The following is a 23,980-nucleotide window of genomic DNA, read 5'->3' as shown; positions in this document are numbered from 1 at the left end:
AACTTTCAATAAACCTTTCTTACATTTATTACTGGTGCATTAATACAATATTCTAATGCAATAATGCTTAATAACAATAATAAACTGATAATAAAAGAGATAGATTACTGTTGTAAATGCTTACAGCTAATGCTGAACTCTTTGTCATCAATCACATTATACATATTTGAATTGGGTAGAAATAATAATGAAACACAGGAAAATAAAATATCTTTTGTGATTTTTCAAATAAATTATATCAATTTATAAAAATTTCCTTGTAATAATTCATGATGACCCTTAACAACCACGATCATTTTTTAAAAATGTCATTATGATCAAGAAAATACATTGTTTGATTAGTAGACAAAAAATCATTGAAGGTGTTGCAAAACTTAAGCGCCTGAAAAAATTGCTATAATTTTGTGTCCCAATGTTTATACGTTATTCAAAATTACTTTTGAAAATAATTTAGGGTGGACCAAGACTTACAGTGTCCCACTCTTACCTCTTAGAAATAGCTGATGGTTTCAACACCAAGATGTTCAAATGAGGGAATAATCTTATCTTTAGGGTTCCAATGCTAACAGGAAACTGGGAAAAAGTCAGGAGAAATGATCATTTTTTGGTGACTGTGAAAAGTCCTTGAATTTTATATGGATGAAAGTCTGGAAAAACCCAAGAATTTTCTGCCACAACTTGACACTTAAAACAACTACATAATTGAACTGATCATGAGTTACCTTTATCAAGTTCTGAAAAGAATATTTGGAGGTTGCAGATGGGGTCATTTTATTGCTTGTCATAAACATATTTGTTGGGTCAATCCAAATGCTCAATTAATTAGATTCATCTAGTAGACTTTTTTCTTGTTTCACAGACAGCTTGATATCCGTATCTTTTCTTACACTGAAGGCCACTTACCAGATGACCTAGCAAACTTTAACGTTGTTAAATCGAGTTGTACCTGCATGAAGTTGATATGAAAAGTTTTTTCTAAGAGATTGCGAGTATTAAAATCATTAAGTCATTAATCTGCTGAAAGACAAGATAAAACTATGGCGTTGATGAAATTTGACCTGTTACTCATGACTTGCTTTGCTAGGTGCACAAGTACACAAATCTCATAACCCACATATTCATGGCATCATGGAAACAGTAGTCAGGTGATATCAATAATAAACTGTTTCAAAAGTAGAAAAATAAAAAATATTACATGAAACTTGTATAATGGCTGTAATAAAAATACAAACACGAAAGAGCAGAAAATTCTCTATATTTATTCTGAGAACAACTACCAGGGTTTTTTGGTATGACATGACTACCACGTTGACATGTGCTCTCTGTGTGATGAATCTGACTGGCCAGATTGCTGCAACAGCAACAGGTTTCTTGTCATTGTTATCTATATGTTGAGAACTATGTGTTCTTTCTGGTTTTTACAAAAGGTACCTGACTTTGCTGTAATGTAATTTAATTTTTGGAAAACAACATTAAAAAGGAGTTAGTTGTTGATATCACATAACTATTGGACTTACGATGACATTGTTTGAGATTTGTGAAGTCATAATACATGCCAATTTATAGGAATATAGTCGAACTTGTTTTGTGTGGTACATTTTGTGGTTCTATACGTGATAATCATTTCTGACTTAGATGTTTTGGAGTCTTGAAATAGAAACATCTTTAGATTTAGAAAATGCATGTTTTATAAACTAACATGTTCTTTAATTCCATTCAGTAATGGTCATATGTGAACTTTGAAAAATTTAATTTCATCCTCAAAAAACCCTGGAAATGACATGGAAATTTATCTTTAGAAAAGCATGGGAACCATGTATCTTGAATCTCTAAAAAATGTTTTTGGACGTTAGAGCATCAGTCCCTTTGAGGGACTTGTGTTTATATATCTGTTAGGTAAGTGAGAAAATCTGACATTAAATTAAAGTCATGGATGTCATTTTCATGTGATATGAAGAATGATCATGTGACATAATAAATTGTCAAAGTTCACATGACTTGCTATCAATTGGAAAAAAGCCTCTCTTGGAAATAGTGTAATAAATTAAGTACTTTTTTGCAGACTTCTTCAGCAGATTCCAGTGCCCACCCAACAGCAAGTGGAGGATATCTATGATGGAATCACTTGTCGTTGCACAGGTAACCTCAGAGAACCTTATTTGTGTATCTATGATGGAATCCTTTGTCGTTGCTTAGGTAAAACGTTAAAGAACCTTATTTGGTATCAGTGATGGAATCACTTGTCCTTGCAGAGGTGAAACCTTGAAGAACTATAATTGTGTTGGATACTATTTGATTCAGTCAGGTAATATTGACCCAGGTTAAAACTAAGACTTGGCTGTGACAACATGGGTATCAAACCTGTAACCCTTTGGTAATGAATCTAATGCTCTACCATCTGGCCTACTGTAGCTTCCTTTGTAATAATAATAATAATAATAAAGACTTTATTTTCAGAGGGTGACTCAATTAGTTACAAATGAGACATTAATCTACCTTGAGGCCCTATATCATGCATATAAAATACAAGCTAATAATATGTTCACACACACACACACACACACACACACACATATAGAGTATATAAATAACTATTCATATAAATGCTACATTGCTTCAGAAATGAAAATGAAGCACAAGAGGTAGGTGGTATAACACGTTCACCCTTTTTGTGACTTCATCCATCTAATACACCTATTGTGGAAGGAAGTGATGCTTGGAGCTGATTTAATATCATGTAGAATGTCATTCCAAACAGCATATATTAGTTTGATTAAATTTTAACAAGTCTTTAATTTAGGCATATTAGCTACATTAGAATTTTTCTCTGTGAGCTCTTAAGAATAAACAGGCAAAGGATTTATCAATCTGCTTTACTTGGGTAACATTGAACTACAGATGAACTAGAGTAGTGTAACAGGAACTTCTAGCCAAAAAATAATATGCATATCTTGGGTAACACTGTAGATGAACTAGAATAGTGTAACAGGAACTTCTAGCCAAAAATAATATGCTTTACTTGGGTATCAGTGAACTATAGATGAACTAGAGAAGTGTAACAGAAACTTCTAGCCAAAAAATAATATGCTTTACTTGGGTAACATTGAACTACAGATGAACTAGAGAAGTGTAACAGAAACTTCTAGCCAAAAACTAATATGCTTTACTTGGATAACATTGAACTATGGATGAACTAGAATAGTGTAACAGAAACTTCTAGCCAAAAAATAATATGCATATCTTGGGTAACACTATAGATGAACTAGAACAGTGTAACATGAACTTCTAGTCCAAAAATAATATGCTTTACTTGGGTAACATTGAACTACAGATGAACTAGAGAAGTGTAACAGAAACTTCTAGCCAAAAACTAATATGCTTTACTTGGATAACATTGAACTACAGATGAACTAGAATAGTGTAACAGGAATTTCTAGCCAAAAAGTAATATGCATATCTTGGGTAACACTGTAGATGAACTAGAGTAGTGTAGCAGGAACTTCTGGCCAAAATCTAATATGCTTTACTTGGGTAACATTGAACTACAGATGAACTAGAGTAGTGTAACAGGAATTTCTAGCCAAAAAGTAATATGCATATCTTGGGTAACACTGTAGATGAACTAGAGTAGTGTAGCAGGAACTTATGGTCAAAATCTAATATGCTTTACTTGGGTAACATTGAACTACAGATGAACTAGAATAGTGTAACATGATCTTTTAGCCAAAACATAATATGCGTATCTTGGGTAACATAGGGTAACAATATATGAACTAGATTAGTGCACATATTTACAGCTTCTGTAAATGTCTCATGATTTCAGTGCTTTTGGAAGAAAAGGCACATATATTGTAATACTGCCTAATGTAATAGTGATACCTTTTTTAATGCCTAATGTAATACTGATACCTTTTTAATGCCTAATGTAATCCTGATACCTTTTCAAATGCCTAATGTAATAATGATGCCATTATTCATGCAAAAATAAGCCATACTAGTTATGTGGTCATTCAACACCGATTTTTTCAGTATAGGTGTTTTATTTTTAGAATATGATCATAAATATTTTTAGAATGTGATTGTAAATACCTTGAAATGGCTATTATTCACTTTTTTTGGATCCTTACACATCCATCTTCCCTTGGAAGATCATTATTTACATACCCCGAGAAGTATATATTGCTGAATCAATGCTAATGTCTGTGGAAATTTTTGGAAATCAACCTAAAGGTATGATCCAGTGCAATCTGGATTGTGTGTCATGAGCTGTAATATCACAGTAAATGCTATGCATGTTGATAAGCAAATACATACTACCCTACATGATGACGATTAGACTTGACATGGTCTTTTCTTGACCCAGTTTAGTACATGGCCGCCATAGCAATCAATAATTTTTGTCTGGAAGTTTCTTGATAACACTTAAGGTGCAGATCATTAAATCAAAATTAATAGACTTTGGTTAAGTAAAATTAGTATTATATTTTAAAACAACAATTTATATTTAATTTAAGATGAATAAATATGCATACATGACCTATATGACTTGTACTATAATGTAATACTAATGCTTTGGTTCACATGTAATGTAATACTAATGCCTTTATTCATGCCTAATGTAATACTGATGCCTTCATTCATGCCTAATGTAATACTGATGCCTTTGATTTGTTCATGCCTAATATAATATGAATGCCTTTGTTCATGCCTAATGTAATAATGATGTCTGTTTTGTTCATGCCTAATGTAATACTAATGCCTTTGTTCATGCCTAATGTAATAATGATGTCTTTGTTTTGTTCATGCCTAATGTAATAATAATGCCTTTGTTCATGCCTAATGTAAAACTAATGCCTATGTTCATGCCTAATGTAATACTGAAGACTTTGTTCATTCCTAATATGATACTAATGCCTTTGTTCATGTGTAATGTTACACAACTCCATACACCATCTTAGATATACATTTAAAACATTGGGATATGATTGAGGCTGGTCTGAAGGTGGAGCATACAGGGTGGCAACAGTTACACAAAGAGTGGTGCAAGACTACTGTAACTGAGTATAAGATTAACAATACTAATAATACTGTGGTCACTTATTATAGTGCTACTCATGGGAGCCATGCCTGTGTACTCCCTTTAAGTGAGATTTCCTTATAATGAGGTAAAAACTGCATTCATGCAGACATTGGGATCCATGACTATACTGGTATTATCTGAGGGACCATGCCTATCTGGGGTGCTTTATAGTAAGGGACCATGTCATACTGGAGTGCTTTATAGTGAGGTACCATGCTATACAGGAGTGCTTTAAAGTGAGGGACCATGCTATACTGGCGTGCTTTATAGTGTAGGCCCATTTCATGCTGGGGTGCTTACTCGTGAGTGATCATGCCATACTAGGTACTTCATAGCGAGATCCATGCCATGCTGGGGTGCTTTATAGGGAGGGACCATGCCATACTGGGTGCTTTATATTGAGTGACTCAAGTATTCATCAGTTCCTGATTGCCGTATACTTCATTTCTTAATGTCTTCCCATCCAGGATACAGATCAATTTTGGATGCCATGAAGTCTTTTGCAAAACCTGATGATAAAATGGAAAAGAAATGCATGGCAGATATAGAAGATCTCAATGGAAAGCTCTGCAAAAACACAGGTCAGTGTTGTCATGGGAACTGCAAGAAGCAGACGACATCAGAAAAGACATTGCACATGGTGCTAAGGGATGCACAGTGGCTGAAACCAACCAGTTTAGACGAGCTGTACAGCATGATGAAACAGTACAAGGATAAAAGTGTTAGGTTGACTTTTGGATGTTCAGGATGGGGTAAGTGTTCAGGAAGGTGATGGCAAGTATATAAGATGTTAGCATAGGGTAAGTGGTGATATAATAATTCTGGTGATGGCGCTCTACATTTTCCTATTTTGCATATGGTTAGAATTTTAATGAAAAAAGAATTTCCCTGGGTTTCCTCACTGGTTATACTGGCTATTTAAAAAAGACCTTGTATTTCTTAGGTATTGTTTGAAGAACCTTTTATTCCATTTATTTTGGTATATGATTGATGGGTACAATATGAGTTATAGACTATACAGCTTGGCCTTACTCCAGATGTGCATCTTTCAAAAACTGCTAGCTCTCCTTGGTCATTTTCCCTTCTGGGCTTCAGAGGTAAAAAAAAAGAGCTGATAACTTTTTGTACATTTTATATATGTAGTAATTCATCCATTTCACTTTCAGAAGCTGGTATTGTCTATTTGGGCCAAATTCATTTTCCCTGTTTTAATAGGTGCTAAAGATAGTGTACTTTAGACTAATTCAGGCTGATTTTTTAGCATAATGAGCTGTCATTTTAGGTAGCAGTGTGCTTAGATCATGTACAATTTCTATAAGTACAGTACCCAAAGAAATGTCGGAAACATTACTTCAAAGTAGCATAGAGGTATGTCAACAATCTCTCCACTGTGCATGTTTCACATGGAAGCAACTTCACCTTACATACATTACTCTCTCAAAAGTACCTAATAACTGGTGAGTGCCCCCTTTGCTGATAGCAAGTATACAAATATTGTTTTCAGCTTTTAGGATGAAAGATAAGTCGGTAATGATACTTTGATGTCATGATGATGATGAGTTCACAGATTTAGAATATAGGCTCACCTGTCAAACTGATGATTTTAGCTTACCTCTGCAATATCAAGGAGTTCCTGGCATCTGCATCACCATTCGAATTGGCATTTGAACACATAAAAATAGATACACATGTACAGTTGCAATACATCTCAACCATTATTTATTATGTTTCTAGTATTAAGTTCAGTCTGTCACAGTTAATTTATACATTAGCAGTTAATTTATACATTAGCAGTTAATTTATACATTAGCAGTTAATTTATACATTAGCAGTTTCGATTTCATTCAATAGATCCAATGATTTAATTTTGCTTTCTTGATGACAGTGATGTAGATAACCTTGGTAATTTAATAAAAAAAAGTATGACCAGCTGAGAGAGAGAGAGAGGAGGGTGGGAGTGGGAGAGAGAGAAAAGATAACTCAGTAACTAATAATGATCCTGAACTGTCTTGAAGAATGTTTGAGAGAGAGAGAGAGAAGAGAAAGAAGAACTCAATTACTAATAATGATCTTGAACTGTCTCGAAGCATGTTAAAAAAAAAGAGAGAGTGAGATGAGGGAGGAAGAGAGAGAGAGAGAAAAGAATTCTATAACTAATAATGATCCTGAACTGTCTTGAAGCATATTCAAAAAATAGAGAGAGTGAGAGAAGGGAGAGAGAGAGAGAGAGAGAGAGAGAGAGGGAAAAGAGAATTCTATAACTAAAAATGATCCTGAACTGTCTTGAAGCATATTCAAAAAATAGAGTGTGAGATAAGGGAGAAAGGAAGAGAGAGAGAGAGAGAGAGATGAGAGAGAGAAAAGAGAATTCAGTAACTAATGATCCTGAACTGTCTTGAAGCATATTCAAAAAATAGAGAGAGTGTGAGAGAAGGGAGAAAGGAAGAGAGAGAGAGAGATGAGAGAGAGAAAAGAGAATTCAGTAACTAATAATGATCCTGAACTGTCTTGAAGAATGTTCGTCTCATTTTATCTTATGTGCAACATGCAGCAGGAAAAGAAGACGAAGACAAGTGAAACCTCAGTTTAATCTGATACTCAAATTTATTTAATAAGATAAATAATAATCATTGTTTTGTCATTTGTGTGAAATTACTTTATACTTGAAATGCTATGAACAGTATTCATTTGTATCTTGTAACCAGTGACCTATGCATTGATAGCAGACAATACATTGTAACCAGTGACCTATGCGTTGATAGCAGATAATAAATACTCTTTCAACACTTTCATTATTGAATAAGGTGAAATTTAGACTATCATTGTGTGCATATATCTCCTAGAACTTAACGTGTATCATATTTTCTTGCCATTCCCTCATGACTCCATCCATCTGCCTTCTCCATGCTGCTTTTCCACCGTAGTTGTCTAAGGATTTAATTTGTGGGGTGTAATGCCTGTCTCTCTCTCCACATTGTGGGCTAAGCATCCACAGTGTATAACCTAGAGTTGGATTGCTCCAATTAGAATGGGGTCTATCTTGAACTTTTCTTTATGTCCACTTCCATACCGGTTGAATTTCGAACAAAGATTGTGAAGTCTGAAGAATTCCAGAAGAAAAAAAACATTCTGTCACTTTCTTAGCAAAGTTGCCCAGACCTGATGATGACATTTTTAACTCCATGATGTCACCAAAAATGATATTCTCTTTTTATCCACCCTTTGCAGATGCTGGTTCTTTGTCTTCAGTACTTTTAAGAACAAACAATTGTACCAGTAATACATATATATATATATATATATATATCTCTTTATAAATGTAAGAAACTGACTACAAACAGTGCAAAACTAGTATCTAGCTTGCCTAAGGGCTTTCGACTCTTAATGAGTCTTTTTCAAAGGCAAATACAAAACATAGACAAGACAAACAAATAAAACAGACAAAACGTTGTCTTTGTAAAACTTTACATGACTATGGCTTGTTGCAGATGCTGAAAGATATTTCATATTGACCTAGGAATCGATGAGCCATAGCGTCATCTGTTATTTTATGTAAATTTATGTACATGCAAATTATATCCCGGATATTTCATTGTTATAGTTGTAATTATAGGTTATTGGGTGACTAATAAGCAAACTTAGAGAATTATTGAAAAGAGAATATGCCAGCTGCAAAAAGGTAATTTTATTTGTGAATGGCTGTCTTTTTCTAGTCTTCTTGGTTTAAACTGCTTGGTTTCAATGTTCTAAAGTGCAGTAAGATTCCTTTTCTTTCCTGGTTTCGGAACTCCATTTGGGGTTGTGAGCAATTGCTATAAGTGTTATATCACTGAAAGTGTGGCCATGGTAGGAGAAGTGTTCTGTGAGTGGGCTTCTCTGCAGCTTCTTTGTCATCCAATCAGATCTATGAAGGTTGATCTTTTGTGTAGTTTTTCAGTTTATCCGACATGGATGCTACAGATCTTACATGTGATGAAATAAATTAAACTCTCTGTTTTGCACATTTTGTTTGATCCATGTATGTTCAGTTTTTCTCTAGTCACTGTGCTAGAAAATGTCCTGGTTTCTATCATATGTTGGCAGGTTTTGCACCTTTTATCGCCACAGGGGCCAGATTGACTAGTGTGGTTTTGGTTAGTGATTGGCATTAGCTTCGCCCTGACCAGGATGTCCTTGAGGATTTTTGGTCTCCAGTAGGCTACTACATGTTTGTTCGGTAGTATTAACATTAGTACATCACACGATTACACGATGGGTCAGTGTTTCCCGATGATTTTACCTACTTTGGGGTTGTCTGGATGGTAGGTCAGGATAAATGATATCCTATCAGCCTTTTCCTTCTCTCTATATTTTAGTAGGTCATTGTGATTTGTTTGTTTCACCCTTTGGGTTGCCTCCGCAATCAGATCTTTGTCATAGCCTCTGTAAGTCAAATGTTTAGATAACTCTTCAGACTTTTTTTGGAATGTTTCATCGTCGGAGCAAATTCTGCGTATCCTCAGTGCCTGGCTGTATGGTATGTTCTGAATGCAGTGTTTTGGATGGCAGTTGGTTGGGAGGAGATACCGATGTTTGTCGGTTGGTTTAGAGTATATGATCAATAACAACGGTGTATGAAGTATTGCATTATTGGCAGTTATGAAATGTCATATGGTATGGAGTTACCTGAAATGTGGCCAAAATTTTGACCAGTTTAAGCTCTTTGTTTCACCTATGTTATCTGTTTCCATACTGGTTACACTTTATATTGGAATATGCATCAAGGTGTTTTTAAGGCTGATGTTCATTTTCCTGTCATGTTATCTTTTTCCCTACTCCTCACACTTTATATTGGAATATGCATCAGGGTGTGTTTGTAAGGCATATGTTCACTTGCCTGTCATGTTATCTGTTTCCCTACTTATTACACTTTATGTTGGAATATGCATCAGGGTGTGTTTTTAAGGCTGATGTTCAAAAAGCCTGTCATGTTATCTTTTCCCTACTCATCACACTTTATATTGGAATATGTATCAGAGTATGTTTATAAGGCTGATGTTCATTTGCCTGTCATGTTATCTTTTTACACTTTATGTTGGAATATGCATCAGGGTGTGTTTTTAAGGCTGATGTTCAAAAAGCCTGTCATGTTATCTTTTCCCTACTCATCACACTTTATATTGGAATATGTATCAGGGTGTGTTTATAAGGCTGATGTTCAAAAAGCCTGTCATGTTATCTTTTTACACTTTATGTTGGAATATGCATCAAGGTGTGTTTTTAAGGCTGATGTTCATTTGCCTGTCATGTTATCTTTTTACACTTTATGTTGGAATATGCATCAAGGTGTGTTTTTAAGGCTGATGTTCATTTGCCTGTCATGTTATCTTTTTACACTTTATGTTGGAATATGCATCAAGGTGTGTTTTTAAGGCTGATGTTCATTTGCCTGTCATGTTATCTTTTTACACTTTATGTTGGAATATGCATCAAGGTGTGTTTTTAAGGCTGATGTTCATTTGCCTGTCATGTTATCTTTTTACGCTTTATATACAGCCCTCATTTGATTGTGCGATGTATTAGATTATGCAAGGAAAGAAAGCCACTAAATTATAGTACTGTGTATTTTTAGAATTAAATGTATCTCTTTCATTTAATATTTCTCTACATTTATCATACATTTATTTATAAATTCAGGTGTTTACAAAGACATTGGTCCCTGGATGTATGATGTGTTGATTGACCTTCATGGAATACAAGAACTGTACAACTTCTCTGTATGTAATGACTACATTGTGTTATTTACATGCCTTTGTATATAAATATTTTAATGCTGATTTATTACATGCTTTAGCATAGGGATATGTAATACTGATTTATTACATGCCTTAGTGTAGGGGTATGTAATACTGATTTATTACTTGCCTTACTATGGGGATGCTGTGATACAGATTTATTTACATGCTTTAGTATAGGGATATTGTAATACTGATTTATTACATGCTTTAGTATAGGGATGTTGTGATACTGATTTATTTATGTACCTTAGTATAGGGATATGTAATACTGATTTATTGCATGCCTTAGTATTGGGATAATGTGATACTGATTTATTCGCATGCCTTTGTATAGGGATATGTAATATGTAATACTGATTTATTACATGCCTTAGTATAGGGATGTTGTGATACAAATTTAGTTACATGCCTTAGTATAGGGATATGTAATACTGATTTATTACATACATTACTATTGGGATGCTGTGATACTCATTTATTGATGTGCCATTAGTATATTGATATGTAATACTAATTTATTACATGCCTTAGAATATTGATATGTAATACTGATTTATTACATGCCTTAGTATAGGGATATGTAATGCCGATTTATTACATGCCTTAGTATAGGGATGATGTGATAATTTCAGTCTGTTTACCTGCCAGTACGTAAATCATACTCCTTCTAGTCAGTCAGAGGACATTCAACAAACTGATAGTTATCTTGCCCATAAGATAACCATACTGAAAGGAGATATCATTTCTGTCTCCCACTCCTTAGTTCCTTCAAGGGATGGTAGTCCATGGTGAATGGACCAAGATATTAAAAAAGCACAGCTACAGTGACATTTTAAAATATTTTATGACCAGTCTTTTATATATACAGTCATAACTGTATGGCACATAAAATATGTAATAAAGTTTGAGTTATTAGTCTTGGGTCACCTTCCATTTATGAGGATGGGATGGATTTTGAGTTATTACTCCTGGGTCACTTTCCATTTAATGTGGATGGGTTGGGTGTTGGATTATTACCTCAGGGTCACTTTCCATTAATGGGCATGGGATGGGTGTTGGGTTGTAACCCCTGGGTTACTTTACATTTTTGGGGATGGGATGGATATTGGGCTATTGCCCCTGGTTCACCTCTATTTGTGGGGATGGGATAGAAAGTTAGGTTATTACCCCTGGTTCATTTTCCATTCCTGGGGATGGGATGGGTGATGGGTTGTGACTCTTGGAAGATGGATATAAGATAATGTTTGTGGGTTTGCAGTGGTGTGCCATCAAAGTTGTTCTTGTGTTTTGTTACATGATCTTTGAAAATTTGAATATAATCTTGAAAAGTTGCTGTAACAGGAATGCCATTTTGTTCTCAGTTGTTTTAAAGTTGATGTAACAAGAATGCCATTTTGTTCTCAGTTGTTTTAAAGTTGCTGTAACAGGAATGTCATTTTGTTCTCAGTTGTTTTAAAGTTACTATAAATTCATATGTCAGAATTATTTTTGTGAAACATGTTCAACCCATACACATCTAAAAGTGTTTCTTTATCAAAAGTATCTGTTTACAATATCTATCAAATAAACATTTTGAAATTCCACATCTAGTGTACATTGGGTTAGGAATAAAATGCAATCCCACTTAAACCCTGACACTTTTGTTCCCACCTATTTTGTACAAATAAGTTCACAGGCAATTCAGATAAATATCTTTATTTTAAAAAAATAATGCAGAAAATCAGTCCTGGAGATTATAAAACTTTGTGCTTGAGAATGAGATTTAGTGTCTACCATCAGCCAGTCAGAAATGTGTTTTCAAAAGTAACATTATTTGTGATTGGCTGAAATAACATTTAACATTTTAAGCTCAAGAGTTTTATGTTCTACAAGCTTGCAAACAATGCTCTATACATTCAGCACATTACAGAGATTCATTTTTGCAGTTTACAAATTGCCACTATATAAAAATAAAAAGTGTTCATTTTAATGTAAACAAAGTTTGGCAGGATGTTTTATCTTGCTTAATTTTAGAACATTTCATGCTAGCAAAATCTGTGATCTATAATAATATCATTTCTGAGATAATAACTGTACATATTCAATTGGAATGACATTATTATTGATTAAACTTTCCAAACAATGTATTCATGTTTTTTCCTCGACTAAAGCACTTTTATTTGTTTCTTCTTTAAGCAGTATTCACTTTATTTATTTCTTTTCTTGGCAGTTTGACCCTGAAGGTCAGATTGGAGCCAATGTGACCTTGACCCAGATGATTAATATATTTGAGAAAGTTCAACCAGATGACCCTGATTTACCCTACCTTAGTGAATGTGCCCAGTACATGAAACAAGTTGCCCATACCAATGTCAGAAATGTGAGTGAATGTTCTATGCATATTATCAAGACCTTCCATATTAAACTTGCAAAGCCAGTAAAACACCAGTTGTTGATGAACACTTTTGATTAACAGATTAGTGACATGTAAAACGAAAATGGAGAAGAAATGAAACTGGAACGTTTACGATCTAACATGACAGTGATCATACATTGAATTCACTATAATGCAACATGTTTTTTAATTACATGATTCTTAACATTCTGTATTCATACAGTCAGTAACAAGTCTGCTGCTATGCATGGTAGATGCAGTGCACAGTAATGATGCATATGAACCCAGACATAGAGGGTTATGCAAATCAATCAGATAACCATTAGGTAAAAGTGTACATGAAAACCTAGCATGTTCTGAATGATAAGTTTTATACATGAGGAAAAAGTTGAGGGGAAAGAGAGAAAGCAGTAATGATAAAAACTCATTTGCTAAGAATGTTGTTCCTAAGTGAAAATGGTGCTTTTTGGACATCCAGTATGGCAACCATGTCTGCCATCTTAACAATCTTGTTGTCACTACTTCTCCTGAATGCAGATCTTTAGACAAGCAGCATATAGTGTTTTGCAGTGTTCATGAAGCACCATTGAATTTTAAAAAATTACAGTTAGCTTCAAGAAAGAGTTTCCAGTTTATTATTGTTATATTGACACATGGCTTTTCACTAAATGAATTGTAGTTGATAATAATGAAAATGATGCCAGTATTGTCAGTTGGTGGCCATCTTGAATTTTTTTAAATCGCTACTGCAGCTTCAGAAACCAAATGGTCACAGCAACATAAGGTTTTCATTGAAAGACGTGTTGTAATGTCTGGTTGGTATTAAATGTAAATAGTGCTGATCTGTTATCCAACATGGCCAAAAATGTGGTCATCTTGAAAATATCTTGAAGTGCCGTCATAAAACAACTTTCTTGTTGGCCATCTCAAAAGTCTTATTATTGTTGTTTCTCCAAAATGACTGATAACAAGACTTTAGTTGCATCCCATATAGCAAGTCAACAGTGATTTTAGGTCCAATGTCTTAACTTACATTTTTAGCTGCACTGGCTTGTGGCCCTGGTAACACAAACAAAAAAGTATTGATGTATTTTTATCAGAACCAGTTTGTGGATGTATCTTATGAATAGCTTGAATGATGCCATGCACATAATTTGCGTTTTCCCCCTAAGGGTTTTCCCCCTAAATACTAATGTATCTCCACATTATCTCCAGGCCACCAGATAGTTTTATTTTCTGATTAAAATTTTAAAATTTCAGGTGCTTTATACTGCAATCAGAGAGACAGACTATAAATTCTAGAAAATAGGTGCATATAGAAAATAAACACTTATAAAGGAAGAAATATATAAGAAATATCACTGCTATTCAGATCATTGCTCTATTCCTTAGGCAGTGATTTATGTGACTATTTACTTATAAAGCATACTCCATTTTTATTAACCATCATTTGTAAAATATTGTTCAAACAGATGAACATGAAATATAAACATTCAGTTTTGTTGTGATATATCACTGTCGATAGTACATAAAATATTGAGTGCATACTTTCAATAATTTGCAAAATAACTTATTATCCACATTCACTTTAATTTTAATTTAATACCTGGTAAGATCAGTTTTTTCTTATTGTACATAGGTGGGGACTTTGTAAAGATCAGTTTTTTTTCATTGTACATAGGTGGGGACTTGGGCAGGCAATCTGATCCTGAAGAAGTTACATCCAGAATTCCCTTCTGACATATTTGTCATGCTGGAAACAGTTGGAGTTCAAGTAGGGCTAAGTAAGTCATATTCAAACAAAGGAAAATGTTGCAATTTGTTTCCTTCCCATTTAATATCTCACCAGAGATGGGGTGGCATAAGCATTACTCTTGTCTGTTTATCTCTCTCCATCAGTGGACCAGATGAAGTTTTGCATTAAGGATAATTCGTCAGGCAGTGTGATCTTGTTTTTTTTGAGTCCATGTAATTTGGATAGCAAGACAGAGGAATCAGCTTTTGGTCTTATGGGTGTTGCCATTAGCAGGCTTGATTTGGTATTAAGTTTTTTATTTGCACATATTTCGTAAATTCTTCAATGTACTCATTTGTTATATGGGATGAATCGTTATGAAGAAAAGGTAATATATTCTGGAACACACTCACAGACCCCTTTGACCTTGAGGTCAAGGCCACATTCATAGAAGATCAATTAATTTTATGTATGTCTATTTGGCCTTGGTATCAAGGTCACATTTTTTTACAGGAATGCCTTGTACATGAGCATGATATGCAGGACTTGCTCTTGTTGTATATCTTTTGTATAAATTTATTTGCAGCAAGCACATTCAAAACTATCTTTGCTGTTTAACTTGTATTTGTCTTTGGACTCTTCTAGTTGTCAGACTAAATTGTCATGGCTAGAGATATTAAAATGCAAGTGCTATCATTCTTTTACTTGTTTGATAAGACTGAATTAACAATTTCATTTGCATATGTGCAGAAGGGTAAAAATTGGAGTTCTGTTTGTTTTGTTTGGGTTTTTTTGCCTATTGAACCCATCATTTTTGTGTCTGGCCACCTACAAATCCCCAGCTTATCCTGCTTTTAACAAAAGTTAGTTTGTGCAATTCAGTACGAAGTTGAAAATCTGGACACAAAATCCCATTCCAACAACGGGCAATTATTTGGCGTACAAAAAATTGTGTCTCAAAAAGTGTTTTTCCCTCTGTATTTTGAAATGCAAGTAGAATGTCCAGATTATGTGGTATCATTGTAAAACTACAACTATCTACTTTTCTGTAATGCCACCCACTTTTGTGTATCTTAAATGACCTTGACACTAAAGAGCTCGAAAGTAGGGTACTACATCCTGAATCAGATGCACAAATGTGGCGCCTGGGGTTAATGAGTCAACGTACCATTCACCACATTCTTCATGTTATTATACCATTCATCATACTCTTGTTTATATTATTATGCCATTCATCATACCCTTGTCTGTATTAATATGCCATTCATCATACCCTTGTTTGTAGTAATATGCCATTCATCATACCCTTGTTTGTAGTAATACGCCATTCATCATACCCTTGTTATATTATTATGCCATTCATCATACCCTTGTTTGTATTAATATGCCATTCATCATACCCTTGTTTGTATTAATATGCCATTCATCATACCCTTGTTTGTATTATTATGCCATTCATCATACCCTTGTTATATTATTATGCCATTCATCATACCCTTGTTTATATTATTATTATGCCATTCATCATACCCATGTTTGTATTATTATGCCATTCATCATACCCTGGTTATATTATTATGCCATTCATCATACCCTTGTTTGTATTAATATGCCATTCATCATACCCTTGTTATATTATTATGCCATTCATCATACCCTTGTTTGTATTAATATGCCATTCATCATACCCTTGTTATATTATTATGCCATTCATCATACCCTTGTTTGTATTAATATGCCATTCATCATACCCTTGTTTATATTATTATGCCATTCATCATACCCTTGTTTGTATTATTATGCCATTCATCATACCCTTGTTGTATTATTATGCCATTCATCATACCCTTGTTTATATTAATATGCCATTCATCATACCCTTGTTTATATTATTATGCCATTCATCATACCCTTGTTTATATTATTATGCCATTCATCATACCCTTGTTTGTATTAATATGCCATTCATCATATTCTTGTTTATATCAATATGCCATTCACTATACCCTTGTTTATATTAATATGCCATTCACCATGCTATTGTTTATTAAGGTCCATATCAAATTAAGTTGCAACATATTAAGTCCTTGAAAAGCTATTAGGCAAAACTTAAATCTCAGCTGCAAAAGAGAATATCTATCCCGTTTTAGTTGGGGAAAGTGTGTATTTTAAACTTTATCTTGGAGACATTAAGGCCCATGACAAATTTGGTCTCAGTCCATAAAATCCTCCAAAGCTTGGTGGGCAGAAAGCAGACAACAAAATTTTACAAAAATGCTATATGGAATGAGATGTCTCATGTGATAAAATAGCATGAATGACACTATATTTTCCATCCATATATAGTTTGGGAATGAAAGTGCTAAAATATTTTACATGTATTTTGCAAAACATGGACAAAAGTGATCATGGCCTATTTATCCAAGTTCCTTTTAGCCTAGTATTGTTTTTGAAATTCCATAAATGCAGTATCTATCCTCATATCAGGTTAGCCTGATGTTTTGTATGGGAATAGTTGTGATATATTTTTGAATGGGAATGGTTGTGACATATTTTTGAATGGGAATAGCTGTGTTATAGTTTTGAATGGGAATGGTTGTGACATATTTTTGAATGGGAATAGCTGTGTTATAGTTTTGAATGGGGATGGTTATGATATATTTTTGAGTGGGAATGGTTGTGATATTTTTTTATATGGAAATAGTTGTCACATATTTTTGAATGGAAATAGTTTACATTTTTTAATGGGAATAGCTCTGATATATTCTTGAATGGGAACAGTTGTGACATAGTTTTTAATGGGAATGGTTGTGACATATTTTTGAATGGGAATGGTTATGATATATTTTTGAATGGTAATAGTTGTGACATATTTTTGAATGGGAATAGTTGTGATGTATTATTGAATGGGAATAGTTGTGACATGATTTTGTATGGGAATAGTTGTGACATGATTTTGAATGGGAATAGTTGTGACATTTTTGAGTGGGAATGGTTGTGACACATTTGAATGAGAATGGTTGTGACATAGTTTTGAATGGAAATAGTGATTTTGAATGGGAATAGCTGTGACATATTTTTGAATGGTAATAGTTGTGATATATTTTTATATGGGAATAGTTGTGACATGATTTTGAATGGGAAAAGTTGTGATATATTTTTGAATGGGAAAAGATGAATTGAAATAGTTGTGACATATCTTTGAATGGAAATAGTTGACATATTTTTGAATGGGAATAGTTGTGACATATCTTTGAATGGAAATAGTTGTGACATATCTTTGAATGGAAATAGTTATGACATGATTTTGAATGGAAATAGTTGTGACATTTTTGAATGGGAATAGCTGTGATATATTTTTTAATGGGAACAATTGTGACAAGATTTTGAATGGGAAAGGTTGTGACAAGATTTTGAATGGGAAAAGTTGTGACATATATTTGAATGGGAATAGTTATGATATATTTTTTAATGGGAATAGTTGCGATGTATTTTTGAATGGGAATGGTTGTGGCATCATTTTGAATGAGAATAGTTGTGACATGTTTTTGAATGGGAATAGTTGTGACATATTTTTGAAAGGGAATGGTTGTGACATATTTTTGAATGGGAATAGTTGTGACATATTTTTGAGCCTACTGGCATCCTACTAGTTCTCTTCATGGTTCTGAAACAAGCATAATGTTTGTTGTTGTTGTTGTTGTGGGGTTTAACGCCATTTTTCAGCACACGATAGGCTGTACATGGCGGCCAGTATTAATGGTGGAGGAAGAACCCGGGAAAACACCGGAAAGAACCACCGACCCACGAGAAGCTACTGCCAAGCTTTCTCACATACCCACATTGGCTGAATCCTAGACTCGAACTGCCGCAGACAGAGGTGAGATGGCAGTGATCCGTAACGAAGAGCGCTTTAGACCACTCGGCCACTCGGGGCCCCGCATAATGTTTGAAATTTGAATCTATGCTCGCCTGTTTCAACCTTTGGTTACTTTCAAAGTTAATTAGACGAACAGCAATTAGCATTCACATGTGTATGCATTTGTTCAGAGTAATTCTAAATCACAGTCAGTCTGTAGTAAGCATCTAGATTTCGTGGATGACTGAATAAATATACACATTTAGGAATTAAATGAGCAGTTATGTGTAGCAGTTGCATTTATTCCATGAATAATGTCAACATTATTTTGAAATCCACCTCTTGGAAAACATTGGACATCATTGATGCAAAGTTGTGATTTTATTTATAGCTCAACACTCTATCATGATTATTATATCCAGGTATTAAGACTATAAAAAGAAACTGTACTTATTGAATTAGAACATGTCACATACTACATACAAATATGGGAGGAAATGTTGAATTAAACAAGTCACATAATTTAAAATACAAATGTAAAAGGAAAGGTACTTATTGAATTAAGACAAGTCACATAAATAAAGATGCTACAGCACTGTAATGCTGGTAGAAAAAACTATTTCAGCAGGGTGAGGAACTTGGCTCCAATCAGGCTCTTGTTAGAAATGGCTTATACTGCATGCAATTAGGTGATCATTTCTTTTAGATAAGTAAAGTAATGTTATGTTTGGGCATTAAGAATATACCGAAAGATTATTTCAAAAGTGATGTAAGGTTTGTGACAGCACTTAAATAGAAAGAACTGCATTTCTTTTCCAGATGATACAGACTTTGTTTCTCCGCAGCAGTTGCTGACCACAGACCTGACGGAGAAGGTCGTCACCTTCATGGTTCTCCCAACATACAACACCAATGAGATTATCAAGTTCTACCGAGTCTCAAAGAGAACACATGTATTATATGGTGGCATTTATTGAATAATTTAGCTATTTCCTTGTCATCAGTGACCATCTTTTTATATTTCAAGCATGTGCTTAGCAGATACTGAAACATAAATTTAATTTTTAGAGTTGTGCCAGCATCGGCACGTTAAAATTAGAAACAGTAGTCCATAATGTCGTCATATAACTTAAGTGTAAATAGTTTTATCCAAGTGGAACTAAGATATAATATTGCTATTTGCAGAAAGTTTATTCTATTACTAGGAAATTCCTGTCTGATCTGAACATAGCCACGTCATCACTGTGTTGTTTGTAGACCAACACCATTTTTTACAACCCTTGTTCTTTATCTCGTTTGTGTCTTCTTAAATACATGGATCAGCTTGGCGCTCAGCGTTAAGAGGTTAGTGTTAGGACTGGTCGGCCTGGTGTCAGGATAATGTGACTGGGCAGGACATCATGCTACATGTCTGTGGCATGATGCCCCAGTGCTAGACATCACTAAAAACTGCCACACTGCAGACATCGTAGCAATGTGACTGAAAATTTGTTAAAGCTACGTTAAGAAAAAATCCAAACCAAAATCACACAATCATCATTATAGAAACATTTTCATTTCAATTTTCCAACTTCTTTATGCAAGAAGCTGATCCTTATTTTAGTTACCATCATCATAGTACTCAACCAGTATTGTAAGGAAATCATAATTTACTTCTACTAACAAGATTATTTCTCTAGCATTTATCTTACTACCTTGAATCCACTTCACTACGCTTTGGGCAACACTTGACTGATTTTACCTGTATAAGGTGGTCGTTTTACTCTTTAATTACAGGTATCATCAAGAATGGGGCATGGTTTAATAAGGGGTTTATAAAAGTATTCACTTTAGCTCTATAAGCAGTAATAGTTATTTGTGACATTTATTCTTACTTGTCTGCTGAGTGATCATTAAAGTCAAATAGTTCACCAGGACAAAAACTAAAGCTAAGAAACACTTCCACAAGGATGCAGATGCTATCAAAACTACTGCTGATGATGCCTCAATCACCAAGCTCCTCATGTTCAAGTCACAAGACGTGGAAAGATTGTCCAGTTCCAAAACATTATAATCAGTCTTTGCTATCTTGGGTCTCTCTTTCAGTCATACCTTGATGTTTCCAATGGCATTACATGCTGTCATGGGTCTCCCTTTCAGTCATAGTCCTGATGTTTCCAATTGCATTACATGCCATCATGGGTTTCCCTTTCAGTCATAGCCCTGATGTTTCCAATGGCATTACGTGCCATCATGAGTCTATCTTTCAGTCATAGCCCTGATGTTTCCAATGGCATTACATGCCATCATGGGTCTCCCTTGCAATCATAGCCCTGATGTTTCCAATGGCATTACATGCCATCATGGTTCTCCCTTTCAGTCATAGCCCTGATGTTTCCAATGGAATTACATGCCATCATGGGTCTCCCTTTCAGTCACAACCCTGATGTTTCCAATGGCATTACATGCCAACATGGGTCTCTCTTAGAGTCATAGCCCCAATGTTGCCAATGTCATCAAAACCAGTAATTTGTATGGAATGGACTACTAACATTCATCTTCCCAGTCTCAGATCCAAAGCCTTGGCTGTCAGGGTCCTCTCATTGAAATGGAATGGTCTCAATGCATTTGGTTTCTTCTAACTTGTTCATTTTCCCAGTCTCAGATCCAAAGCCTTGGCTGTCAGGGTCCTCTCATTGAAATGGAATGGTCTCAATGCATTTGGTTTCTTCTAACTTGTGATTGCAGGAGCCATGCAGAAAGTAAAGGAATTTGATAACCAACTAATCCTGATAGCACCCTTCAAGTGGGAAATATGAAATAACAACCAGCTGAATCAAGCAGTGGAGATTACAAGGGAAATCCTGTATTTTCCTTGTCTACTGAATCATCCACACATGCAAGTTTTCTATCCCAAATCTAGAAATACAGGACCAGCATGCCAGGCTCATTTCAAACAAGCCCTCAAAGAACATGTCTGTGAATGTGTGGTGGACAGAATCACGCAGACAAAAAGGCCCACCACTTTTAAAACCTATGATGGAACTCGAGACTTTTTACCAATGGTGCACAGATGCACATCATTCCCTTAAATGCCTGTGTACCACAGATATCTAACTTCATATAGCTTTTGAAGAAATGAAGTGCTTTGATCCCAATCAAGGTCTACTGTTTCATGATTTCAGACATGTTATAACTACATAGGCCAGAACAAAAATCATGTTGACCTTCTAGCTGAGTTCAGCTTGTCTTACCTGATAAATTTGTCCCTTGTTCAAAATGGCCTACAGTGGGTTCTCGTGTGGTTGAACAAGACACCATTACAAGAAATGTATAGATCCTTGCAAGACCGGCTTCCTAGTTATTATTGCTGCTGCAGGTAGAATCTGTAAAATGCACACCATTGATATGGAACCTATTTATATTTATTTCCACTGTAATGGTTCATATTATCTCATTATGGCCCTTGATTTCAGTGCGTAAAACAGTCTGATGCTCATGGGAAACCAGCGCTTTGTCTTGAAACTACCTTTGACCCTTCCCAATTGCATCTGCAGGACACCCATCAGGGCAGTGAAGTGGTACCAGAAGCATACTGAGCCCATCAGGGCATTGAAGTGATACCAGAAGCATACTGAGCCCACCAAGGCAGTGAAGTGGTACCAGAAGCATACTGAGCACATCAGGGCATTGAAGTGGTACCAGAAGCATACTGAGCCCATCAGAGCATTGAAGTGGTATCTGAAACATACTGAGCCCATCAGGGCAGTGAAGTGGTACTGGAAGCATACTGAGCCATCAGGGCAGTGAAGTGGTACCTGAAGCATACTGAGCCCATCAGGGCATTGAAGTGGTATCTGAAACATACTGAGCCCATCAGGGCAGTGAAGTGGTACCAGAAACAGACTGAGCCCATCAGAAAAGGAAGATCTCACTGAATCTTAACACTTAACACATTAACCCCTGGAGGTTTTTGTCATTTTCACCTGAAATTCAAGTAGGAAACACATTTTGAAAGCTATTTCTGAATAGATCCAAAAACACCAAATCCCAGGTGATCATTCAATAACATACTGCCTAGTTGTGTTAGAAACATCGTTTTTCATTGGCTATTTGGCTCGCACACGAGCAGAAGGGTAAAAGTTGGTGTTCTTTTTTTCTTCTTTTTATTTGCTAAATGGAGCCATTATTTTTGTATCGAGACTACTCTTTATTCCAAATGCCCATCTTATCCTACTTTTTGCAAAGGTTCAACTGTCTGTTTGCAGTTCATACTGGTTTGCCTTAGATCTGAGACCAAAAAGTCTAAAATCAAGACACAAAATCAGATTCCGATTATGGGCAAATTTTGGATAGAAAACAATCCTGTCCAAAAAATGAGGTTTTTCCCTCTGTATTTTGTAGTGCAACTAGAAATTACAGATTATTTGGTATCATTGTAGAGCTACATCTGTCTACCTTTCTATAATACCACCCACTTTAGTGTGTTATGCATGACCATGACGCCACAGAGCTTGGCAGTAGGCTACTACCTCCTGCCATGTTAACTCGTTGCTAGGGGTTAATGTGTTAAAGAAGGAATGGATATTTCTGATTATACACTGTTGCCCTGGATCCATTAGATTATCTGTTAAGACTATGGGGATCTGACCCAAGACCAGATTTGAAGTGGTCAAAGCTTTTGAGATTCGGGTTGTCACCACTAGTGTAGCATTCAAGTGCAACTGTTTCCTTGACTGACATGATTCTAACCATGGGACGGTGGTCACAGATGACATTCTCCACCTTTATCTTAGAGACCTTTGTTCCGAAAGGAGTAAATTTGACATAGTTGGACCAGTGTGTGAAATTACTACTTACCCACCAGTCTGATGCCAACCAATTTCATGGCAGACTGGGGCCAAAAATTCATTTATTCATGTAGCATTATAGTTATTTCAATGCATGATCACCGTCTTGTTAGATCGTAAACTTTCCTGTTTCATTTCTACTCAGTTTTGAAGGACTGCATTGATTAAAACCAAATTAGGTATTAGACTTGAGAAGGACTGAACCAAATTTGGTATAAGGCTTTAGAAGGACTGCCTGGACTGAAACCAGATTTGGTATAAGGCTTTAGAAGGACTGCATTGATTGAAACCAGATTTGGTATAAGGCTTTAGAAGGACTGCATTGA

General features: G+C 35.1%; 1 protein-coding gene across 1 annotated transcript in view; it reads left to right on the top strand.

Moving 5' to 3' along the window:
• Positions 1-23,980, top strand: part of LOC149792517 (uncharacterized) — a 155,811-nt gene that overhangs the window by 23,144 nt on the left and 108,687 nt on the right. Inside the window, exons 5-10 of the mRNA XM_089971138.1 lie at positions 2,063-2,139; positions 5,548-5,832; positions 10,757-10,836; positions 13,067-13,216; positions 14,913-15,015; positions 19,645-19,778. Of these exons, the coding sequence (XP_089827264.1) occupies positions 2,063-2,139; positions 5,548-5,832; positions 10,757-10,836; positions 13,067-13,216; positions 14,913-15,015; positions 19,645-19,778 (829 nt within the window). The remainder of the gene's footprint in view (positions 1-2,062; positions 2,140-5,547; positions 5,833-10,756; positions 10,837-13,066; positions 13,217-14,912; positions 15,016-19,644; positions 19,779-23,980) is intronic.

Source organism: Sinohyriopsis cumingii, chromosome 9 (assembly GCF_028554795.1).
Source record: "Sinohyriopsis cumingii isolate HCF-2022 chromosome 9, ASM2855479v2, whole genome shotgun sequence".
Lineage (NCBI taxonomy): Eukaryota > Metazoa > Mollusca > Bivalvia > Unionida > Unionidae > Sinohyriopsis > Sinohyriopsis cumingii.
This window is presented reverse-complemented; position numbering and strand designations above follow the sequence as displayed.